Raw genomic sequence first — 11,268 nt, 5'->3', positions numbered from 1 at the left:
TTTGGTTGTGCTGAATTCTCTTAGCTTTTGCTTGTCTGTAAAGCTTTTGATTTCTCCATCGAATCTGAAAGAGATCCTTGCCGGGTAGAGTAATCTTGGTTGTAGGTTCTTCCCTTTCATCACTTTAAGTATATCATGCCACTCCCTTCTGGTTTGTAGAGTTTCTGCTGAGAAAACAGCTGTTGACCTTATGGGAGTTCCCTTGTATGTTATTTGTCATTTTTCCCTTGCTGCTTTCAATAATTTTTCTTTGCCTTTAATTTTTGCCAATCTGATTACTAAGTGTCTCGCTGTGTTTCTCCTTCAGTTTATCCTGTATGGAACTCGCTGCACTTCCTGGACTTTGGTGGCTATTTCCTTTCCCATGTTAGGGAAGTTTTCAACTATATCTCTTCGAATATTTTCTCGGGTCCTTTTTCTCTCTCTCCTCCTTCTATGACCCCTATAATGTGAATGTTGTTGCATTTAATGTTGTCCTAGAGGTCTCTTAGGCCGTCTTTATTTCTTTTCATTCTTTTTTCTTTATTCTGTTCTGTAGCAGTGAATTCCACCATTTTGTCTTCCAGGTCACTCATCCGTTCTTCTGCCTTAGTTATTCTGCTATTGATTCCTTCTAGTGTACTTTTCCTTTCAGTTATTTTATTGTTCATCTCTGTTTGTTTGTTCTTTAATTCTTCTAGATCTTTGTTAAATATTTCTTGCATCTCTTCAATATTTGCCTCCATTCTTTTTCCAAGTCTTGGATCATATTCACTATCATTATTCTGAATTCTTTTTCTGGAAGGCTGCCTACCTCCACTTCATTTAGTTGTTTTTCTGGGGTTTATCTTGTTCCTTCATCTGGTACATAGCCCTCTGCCTTTTCATCTTGTCTGTCTTTCTGTGAATGTGGTTTTTGTTCCACAGGCTGCAGGATTGTAGTTCTTCTTGCTTCTGCTGTCTGCCCTCTGGTGGATGAGGCTATCTAAGAGGCTTGTGCAAGTTTCCTGATGGGAGGGACTGGTGGTGGGTAGAGCTGGCTGTTTCTTTGGTGGGAAGAGCTCAGTAGAACTTTAATCCGCTTGTCTGCTGATGGATGGGGCTGGGTTCCCTCCCTGCTGGTTTGGCCTGAGGCAACCCAACACTGGAGCCTACCCGGGCTCTTTGGTGGGGCTAATGGCAGACTCTGGGTGGGCTCACACCAAGGAGTACTTCCCAGAACTTCTGCTGCCAGTGTCCTTGTCCTAATGGTGAGACAGAGCCATCCCCTGCCTCTGCAAGAGACCCTCCAACACCAGCAGGTAGGTCTGGTTCAGTCTCCTACGGGGTCACTGCTCCTTTCTGTGGGTCCTGACACACACACTACTTTGTGTGTGCCCTCCAAGGGTGGAGTCTCTGCTTCCCCCAGTCCTGTTGAAGTCCTGCAGTCAAATCCCACTAGCCTTCAAAGTCTGATTCTCTAGGAATTCCTCCTCCCGTTACCAGATGCCCAGGTTTGGAAGCCTGAAGTGAGGCTCAGAACCTTCACTCCAGTGGGTGGACTTCTGTGGTATAATTGTTCTCCAGTTTGTGAGTCACCCACCCAGCAGTTATGGGATTTGAGTTTATTGTGATTGTGCCCCTCCTACCATCTCACTGTGGCTTCTCCTTTGTCTTTGGATGTGGGGTATCTTTTTTGGTGAGTTCCAGTGTCTTCCTGTCGATGACTGTTCAGCAGTTAGTTGTGCTTCTGGTGTTCTCACAAGAGGGAGTGAGAGCATGTCCTTCTACTCTGCCATCTTGAACCAATCTCTTCCAAAGCCCCATCTTTGGTAGACAGGTAGATTTCCAATTTTTTATGTTTAATAATTATTTATTAAAATTTGTAATTAGTGTCACCTTGAGGAATTATGTACCATTAATCACTATATCCTAAATGGATCCAGAAGAAAAATTCTTAACACTTATTTTCTGAAGGAATAATTTTAATGTAAATATTTACATTTGAGAGAACCAAGACAAAATGATTAATAAAAGATTTTCAAACATAAAGTTATATCACATTTGGATAAAATTCTGTGTGGAAAGTGGAACAGAAATATAAGTGCAGAGAGAAAATGGGAGTATGTAAAATAACCAGTTAAAGGGCTTGTTGTATATTTTTTTTAATTGATGATATGGATGTCAAATTATATGGCATTTAAATAGATTCAATTTAAAATAGAGACTGTTTTATTTTTAAATGTCCACATTTACAATTGGATGGAAGTAACATAACTTGTAGTTAATTAATCTGGGGTTAGAACTTTAGATGTCAAGGTTAAAATACATGAATGAAAAAAAACAGCTTCTCAAAATTCTTGCAGGGGTCACTGGAACAGGAAGTGTGAAGGCCTTTGGCTTAGGTGTCACTCTGTCACATTCAGACGTGCATGGCTGGAGCCAGGGGGAGCAGGGCAGGCACTCCCAAGCCCTAGGGACCAGTTAGGGTGCAGGCTGTGGACATGCACATGCAGACCTGCATCTTATGACTTGTGCATATTTCTGCCTTGCAGGGTGTAGTGCAGGACATGCAAAGGCGGCGTGGTCTGGTTCACTGTTTGCATATGTGAAGGAAGGAGGACAGTCCTGGCTTGTCTTAAGGGACCTTCACTGTGATTCCAGAACAGGCATCGTGGAAGCAAGAGCAGGAAGCCACGGTCACAACTTACCATTTGCAGCCAAATGTTGGTGGTCAACACTTGGTTCTTCTCATCCTTTAAAGGAAAAAAATTAAAAAGTCAAAAATATGGTTTATATGATTTACATAAGAAGAAATGATACCCTTATTCATGCACCAATCTGATGGTTGGGACGGTTGGCGTGTGTGGAAAATAGACTTCATGGAGCACTTCCAAATATACTCCAGCATTTCTGCAGAGTGCAGCTTTTCTATTTATGCTGAAGTAATACACATTCATTACAGAGCTCTTACAAAAGATGGTAAAGTATAGAGAAGAAAATTAAAACCCTGCAACCCCACCATCCCGAGATGATACCTGCTAATGGTTTATCTTATTTTTCCTTACACATTATTTATCATTTGTATACTTAAAAAATAAGACTGGGTGCAGATTCCAATCTTTTAAAGTCAAGTTTATTAGCAGAATGGATAGAGTTTTAAGCAAATTGAAATATTTTAGGCTTCCCTTCCCCGGGAAAGGGAGTCCCCGCCCCACCCCGTGAGAGCTGCGGCACATGTGCCTAACAGTGCTGCGTGGGCCCCATTTCTCCCTGAGCCCCAAGGGTCTGCCTGCCTTTCCTCCCATCCTCCATCAGCCTGGCAGCACCCAGGCCCTTGACACACACCTGCAGGGTACATCCTGTCCAGGTGAGCAAACTAAGGGTCAGAAAGGTGGTTCCTTTATGAAGGAACCATTCACACTTGGATCTGAGTCAACAGCCCCTCTTTCCACATTTCCAAACTGAGAGTGGGTTCCAAGCTGGGCACCAAAGTCTGCATTCTTTCCAGGAAGCTCCGGATAGCAGATCGACCGTGGCTTTCCCCCTGCACTGGGCACCGAAAGAAGATGCTAGTCAACACGGGGCCTTTCCATCTAGGATGCAACCGTTTTTTTAGCATGGCTGGCAAAGCCCAAAAGGGCCTAGCAAAAGCCACGGTGCACACGGAGACAAACAAGTCCATTTCATGCAACAGTTCTACTGAGAACACTGTTCAGTATTTCGTGTTCAATTCCCACCTAAAAGACTCTGTAAATTAGCAACTTTCACCCTCTCCAGGAGAAAGTACTTATTAATGCTGAGATACCCAGAGGCTGAGGCCATAAGCCCCTCCAGCAGGAACTACCTGGCCTGGCTCCCTGATGGCAGTCACAAAAACAGACCCAGTGGCAGAAAGAACACCATCTACTGGGGCATGGTCTCAGGGCAGGGACACAAGTGAGAAATGGATGCTGCCTCTCCTTCAAATACAAATGTGTTGAATGTGTAAGGAGCTGGCAGAGATTCTTTGATGCATCAATGCCCCTGTCCCAGTAGCTCACCCTGGGTGCCTCTGAGAGGTGAGAGTTGTGGGCAGGAAGGTGGGTGTAAATCTCACAGAGAGGATCAGGCTGCCTACGGAAAGACAGGGGACCAAGTCCCAAGGGTCCCAGGCCAGGGGCTGTGTCCAGAAGAAGCTGCCAATTCTGTTACAAGAAAAATACATCCCCTTTTTTAAAATAACACATGCCAGGGGTTTTGGTAGAAAAAGCTGTGGAGCTAACCTCTCTCCATCCTCTGTGCAGAGAGAACAGTCCCTGACAGAGCCATGCATCTGAAATGCAAGAGGGCTCTAGTTCCAGTCCGATCTCCAGTACTATTTGAAAGCACTGATAAACTCTTATAGGATATATGTCCCTTGCCTCAACTTATTAAGGAGTTGTTTTTAGTCGACTTAAAATTAGCCAGTGTTCCATTCACGTGGCTTTCTTTTAATTGCATCCATGTCTTTATCTTCTGAGAGAAAGCCTTCTGTGGTTTGGGAGCTCAATTACAACCAATCTAATTTAAAGGCTTTCTTCTTTCCAACATGTTAGCTGAAACCTCATTAGAGGGAAATGAGATTTGTGTGGTGTGGGGCAGCATGGGACTGAGCAGGCATTCCAAACTGTAATCAACGCAAAGCAGCAGCCAGCCTCCAACGGAGGGAGCAGCAATGCAGGTGGGGGAGCCTCCACGGAGATGCAGGGAAACCCTGCAGGACCAGCAGAGAGGCTACTGTCTGTGTTCCCAAGGTGGGCCCCTCACACACCCCCCATCCCAGGGCCACCCACTGGCTGAGTCTCAGCTCTCAGTCTGCATGGTGACAAGGTGTCCCACCTACTTCCCACCCCCTTGTGAAGTATGTCCTTCTCCCCAGAGACTGAATGTTTGTGTTGCCCATATTTCCTATGTTGAAACCTACCCTGCACGGGGATGGTATTAGGAGATGGGGCCTTTGGAAGGTGTTTAGGTCATGAGGGTGGGTTCACCCTCATGACCAGGATTATTGTCCTTAATAAAGGGACCCCAGAGGGCGCCCTCACCCCTTCTACGATGCGAAGACCCAGCCAGAAATCTATGAACCAGGAAGCAGGCTCTCACCAGACATCAAAGCTGCAGGTACCCTGATCTTCTACTCCCCTGGCTCCAGAATTGTGAGAAATAAATGCGTGTCATTAAGCCACTCAGTCTATGGTACTTTGGTTACAGCAGCCGAGCTGATGGAAGGCAGGGCCCTCACAGGGTCTGAACTCTGCTCAGCTCCAGACAGGCTCTCTGCCCTCCTCCAGCTGTACTGCTCAAAGAATCCAGTCTCAAGTCCTTAGGGCAGCACACAGCCCTTTCTACAACCCACAGTCCAGCCAAGTGTTCATTTGCTCCTTCATTCATTCACTCATTTGACAAATATTTCTGGAGCACTTCCTGTTTTGGGCATTATGCCAGCCTGACATGCACAGTGGGAACTGAACAGACACGGTCCCTGAGCTCATGGAATATAAAATGTGGGTGGAGGGTGGGATAACACAATTCGACAATGACACACCTATAATTACAAACGGTGACAAGTCACAAAGGACAGGAACAGAGCCCCTTCAGAGGATGACAGGGAGACGGACTTCACCAGAGTGATGGGGATGGGATCCTGAGGAAAAGACATCACCTTTACTCCCTATGACCCTGCAACACCAAAGCCACGACCCCTCACGCCCACTGTGTGCACCCCTACGCTTCGAGATCTTGCTCCCCACTCAACTCCCAAGTGCTGCCCTGCCCCATGCCCTCTTCCTTCCTCCTGCACAAGCCCAGGGGCTCCGGGAGGGAGCCGGCAACCTGGGCAGACCTGTGGCCTCAGACAGCAGAGTGCAATTCAACCCAAGGAGGAAGCTTCCTGCCAATTGTTCAGCTGCTTTAGAAGGGACCTAACATGTATCCACAAGGATAACAAGTTAGCTGATGATTTAATGCTTAATAAATCTATTTTCCATTTAAAAAAAGAAGGGACCTATCGACCAGTTCCTGAGTTGCAAGCACAGAGGATGGCCACCCTTCTGGTCCACCCCTGGGCTGGCCCCCTGAGGGCGAAGCCAGGTGCCCAGGGCCTGCAAGGTCTGCAGAGCCAGATCCCGCACACCCAGTGCCCCTGCCACAGCTTCCCAGCCTCGTCCCCGCCACCCTGCCACCCACGGTGCCCTGCTTCTTGATGGAGTCTTCGCCTCTGCATTCAACTGCATGGCCTCAGGGGCTGCACGTCCTACATACTGAAGTCAGGTGGAAATCAATTCTCACCCCGGGAGGAAGCTCTCTCCTCTCTCACCTCGTCCTCCTCCACTGACACCCCGGTCACCAACCCCCGTACTGCTCTGACACTTGTGTGAAATCAGGAACCAGCCAATGATGCTGAACTCAGCAGTCACGTCTAGCACAGGCTGGAGGCACACGGGTCCAACACTGGGACTCTCGGGAGGGAGAGGGGGATGAGGCTTCCAAACCCTGACCCCAGACCCTGGCCCAGGGGCTCTAATAAATAAGCAGGTACCCCCCTGAGAACAAACAGCACAGGATCCGGGCATGGGTTCCAGTGATTCCAGACCCTCAGCACCCGCCTGCCCATCACAGCCCTGACCCAACCTGGCAGGACAGCACACAGGAGCAGAGCCCCCCCACACTGGCTGCAAGAAAACCCCCTGGGCTCCAATCAGCTGCCCTCTATCAGGCACTCAGTGTCTGTGATTTCAGTGTTCTCTTCTCAGAAACAGGGAGACAATAGCTGCCCCCACCACCTCCCAGTGTAGGAGGGACGAGGGTAGAGTCACACAGGCTGTGACATATGACTCGGCTCTAGTGTGTCACTGTGCGGTTGCTCTCTCTCTCTCTCTCTCTCTCTCTCTCTCACACACACACACACACACACACACACGGCTCCCCCACAAGACCCAGGCTCCTTGCTGACCCTGGGATCTCACAGGAGGACACAGGACCCCTGAGTGCCAGGGAATCACACAGACCAGTGTGACCCCCAAAGCCAACCCCTTCTTTGTTTTTCAAACTGAGCATTTCAGAATATATTCAGCCTCAAAAAAGAAGGAAATCCCACTATTTGCGACAGCATGGATGAACCTGGAGCACGTTACGTTAAGTGAAAGAAACCAGACATGGAAAGATACTGCATGATTCCACTTGTATAAAGAATCTAAAATAATCCAACCCACAGAAGTACAGAGTAGAATGGTGGCTGCCAGGGGCCGGGTGGGAAATGACAGGTATTACTCCAAGGGTGCAAAGTTTCAGTTCTGCAAGATGAACGAGCCTCAGAGATCTGTGAGGCACAGAGCCTATAACTAATGATGTTGTAGGGTAGACTTAAGCATTTGCTAAGAGGGTAGATCTTATGTTAGGTGTTCTTATCACAGAAATAATAATTATAATAAATAAAAATGAGGGCAGGAGGAAACTTTGGGAGGTGATGGGTATGTTTATAGCATAGACTGTAGTGAGAGTTTCACAATGTATGGTTATCTCCAAACTTGTCATATTGTGTACATTAAACACGTATAGCTTTTTGTATGTCAGTCATACCTCAATAAAGGGATTTTTAAAGTATACTTTAAATAGCCATGCTTTTTAAAATCAATCTCCCAGAATAACCATGTGTCTGTTTTAGAGTACAACCATTCTGATGTGCTATCCTGCACACCTGCAGCAATTATTCTTCTGGAAATTACAGGGTGACATTATTCAACATTATTCTGCAGAGCTCCCAATACTTTTTCTTTGCTTTTGTGTAAATGCTGAGAAAAAAAATAGGTAACAATAGATCTGTGTCTCAATTCTTGTTTTCAGAGAAAGTTGCTAGATAACATAAATTTTTATTTAGTAGTACTCTGAAGTTTTTTTTTTAACAAGGATCACTTCTTTTATCTAATTTAATCTTTACATTAACCATATTTGTGTCCTGTTTTTACAGAAAAATGAACTGAGAGGCTGTGATTTTCCCTGAGTCAGTGAGATATTAGTGCTGAGAGAAGACTCATATCCAGCATAAGAAATAAACACCTAAAAGTCAATAAGAAAAAGACAGATAATCCAACAGAAAAATGGGCAAAAGATGAACAAGCCCATGATTTTCACCACAGAGGATAACAGTAAATGATATTTGAAAATAACACAGCTAAACCTTAAAGAGAGTCTGCAGTCTTCTGAATGTGATACACACACATGCACGTGCACACACACACACACACACACTTTTTTTTTCAAACTCATTACAGTCTTGTGACAACCACACAGTGAAGTCAGTACTATTATTATTCTCATCTCATAGCTCAACACCAGTGTTTCAGCCGCCAGGTGACTCTGCTCCCAATGTCCTAAGGAAACACTTTGGTGATGGTCACAGAAAATGATTCCCTTTGACATCTGTACAGCACAGACATTCTCAAACTACAGGCTGGGAATCTCTGAGTTTCTGAGATGCTTCCAGAGGATCAGTGAAGCCACACCTTTTTCACAATCATGAGAAGTTATTAGCCTATTTCACCCTCATTTACTCAAGAACGGTTGGTAGAGCTTTGCAGAGACCATGTGACATCCGATGCTGCAGACTGACCGCAGAAGTGGATCAGAGAATCCAGCTGTCTTCTACAAAGCTGGGCATTAAGGAGATTTGCAAAAATATAAAACAATGCTGCTCTTCTCACTAAATGTGTTTTTCCTGGGAAAATATATTTATTTTTCTTAAAGTGTTAGTTATGGTAACAAGGCACGGGGTTATTATTTCAAATGAATTCATGGACTTGAAAATGTTTTCTTAGTTTTTATTTCAAACATGGTAATAAATATTGATAGATGTAACCCATGTAAAAAAACTGGGGCGGGGGCAGGGATCTGCAATAACTTTTATGAGAGTAGAGGGGTCCGGAAGCTTAGAAGTTTGAGAGCTGCTGGTGCAGGCTTGGCGTTCCTAAGTCAAGGCATTCCTGGTTCTTGGACCCAGGGGCCTGGCCCCATCTCTGTTCTCATTTGGGGGTTGCTCAGAGTCTGTGTTTTGGGAGTACAGTGTGAAAAGTCTGCCCCAGCCTCCCCAGGGAGGGGCAAGGGGTTCGAGGGTGCACTTTTAACTAGGACTGAAAGGACTTCTTTCCACTTCTGTGAGAGGAAGAGCCTCCATGTCTCCCCCAAGAGGACTCAAATCTGGAAGAATGAAGCCTGGGGCATGGATCATGAGAGCAGAACCAGAGAAGAGACTCCATCTTGAGTCAGCAGGGCTGGAAAGTGGAGGAAGGGTGGAGGGGCCGGGGGATTATGGATGTAGGAGAGAGGGGGAAAGAGGTGGACTCCAGTCACACTGGTAAACCAACACTCAAGCTTCATCTGAACTCTCTCTGGACAGAAACAATAAATGTCCCTTTATTCTGAAGCCATCATCCTGACTGAATCAGTGTCTAAGCATCCCCTTCACAAACACAGCAAACATAACAAGTTATCTGTGGCAGGACTCAAGGTAAGCAACTGCACGCAGAGCTGGACTCCACAAATGCCTGGGTCATGGAAACCAGTGCTGAAGCTTCAGCATCAGGCTTCTCCAACAAACTCTCTTGGGAACCGGGTTGTGGAAAGTCCCATCAAAACGAGGTCCTCTGAAGACAGAAGCTAGTGATAGGGGATCTCAACAAAACCCTCAGTGTGGAACTGGTGCCAAGGTGGGTTCAAAAGGTCGAAGGGAAGGGAAAGGGATGAGATACATGAAAGAAGGCAGGAGCCGGAAGTGAAAGCAGTAATGTTTTCTTTTTTTGTTATTTGACATTTATAATATTTCTACAAGCAATGTAGACTAATTGGTTTAATAAATTAAGCAAAAATAAAGATCACATAAAAGGAAAGAATGTATATGACAAAAATTACCACCATTATAGCACAGAAAATTAAAAACTATGAGTAGACACACCCTCATAAGGCATGGGCAAGATGAAAAAATTGGAATGACAGATTCACAAACATAGTTTGGATATGAATGAATGAATGAATACATAAATAATTTAAAATAGCAAATGCAAAGAAGAAAGGAAGGCAAGCAGATAAACACAACTAAAATAAAAAACATAATCTGGAAAAAAGCCCAACTAAGACAAGCATGCTTCCCATGAATTCTTTCTACTATATAACTCAGTAAAGCCTTGGATCAAATTAAACATGATTTCAAAGATGAGATTATAAAATACCCAAATGAAATAAAAGGGAGACTGCAGAACTAAACGAATAAACTGAGAACCAAAACAATAGGGTTACATGGCTAATAAATTATAGAGCCAGAAAGGAACAAAACAGACCCAGCTGAAAATTGAGTTACTGGCATGAAGGCAAGGCATGAGATAACCACAGTGTGTAGAGGAAAAACACAAAGAGATTAAGTCAATTAGGGACGTGGACACAGAAGTGCCACAAGGAGGGCACAACTTGAGCTGAAACGGAGAACACGCACGTGGGAAACAGAAAGTGTCCTGGGACCACGCACAGGAGACACACTTCTGGTTCTAGCAAAACAGTAAAATCCATGACCTGAACACTGTCCTGTTACCAAACACCTAGAAATGCTGGAGGAAATCACAGAAATACCTTCTTAAATGCAAATGGAAGCTCACAAAAATGGAAGAGAAATCTTAAAAAACAAAAGATCCAACAGGAAACCGAAAAAAACACTGTCAGGGGCACTGGTGGTGCAGTGGTTAAGAATCTGCCTGCCAGTGCAGGGGACACGGGTTTGATCCCTGGTCCAGGAAGATCCCACATGCCGCAGAGCAACTAAGCCCATGAGCCACAACTACTGAGCCTGTGCTCTAGAGCCTGCAAGCCACAATTACTGAGACCACGTGCCACAACTGCTGGAGCCCACGTGCCAAACTGCTGAAGCCCATGTGCCTAGAGGCCATGCTCCACAACAAGAGAAGCCATTGCAATAAGAAGCCCGCTCACCACAGTGAAGAGTAGCCCCCACTCGCCACAACTAGAGAAAGCCCGCAGGCAGCAAAAAAGACCCAACACAGCCATAAATAAACAAATAAATACATAACCTTTAAAAAAATAAAATAAAAAAACTTCAGAAGGAGAAAATTTAAATAATGACTGAGAAATTTCCAGAATTGCTGAACTAACCCTCAGTTTAAGGAAGCTCAACAAGTTACTCAAGAAGATAAATATGACTCAAAAACTAATCAAAGTTTAATCATTTTTTTCAGCTCCTATATGTAAAGAGCTTAGAATTAAAGCTCTTATAGCAAGAAAAAAAAAAAA

General features: G+C 45.0%; 1 protein-coding gene across 1 annotated transcript in view; it reads right to left on the bottom strand.

Moving 5' to 3' along the window:
* The window catches only part of LOC129392532 (neuronal acetylcholine receptor subunit alpha-7-like), a 98,529-nt gene that overhangs the window by 30,490 nt on the left and 56,771 nt on the right, over window positions 1-11,268 (bottom strand). The window contains exon 3 of the mRNA XM_055088163.1: window positions 2,670-2,714. Coding sequence (XP_054944138.1) covers window positions 2,670-2,714 — 45 coding nt within the window. The remainder of the gene's footprint in view (window positions 1-2,669; window positions 2,715-11,268) is intronic.

Source organism: Physeter macrocephalus, chromosome 11 (assembly GCF_002837175.3).
Source record: "Physeter macrocephalus isolate SW-GA chromosome 11, ASM283717v5, whole genome shotgun sequence".
Classification (NCBI taxonomy): domain Eukaryota; kingdom Metazoa; phylum Chordata; class Mammalia; order Artiodactyla; family Physeteridae; genus Physeter; species Physeter macrocephalus.
The sequence above is the reverse complement of the archived record's forward strand: the minus strand, read 5'-3'. Positions and strand labels throughout refer to the sequence as shown.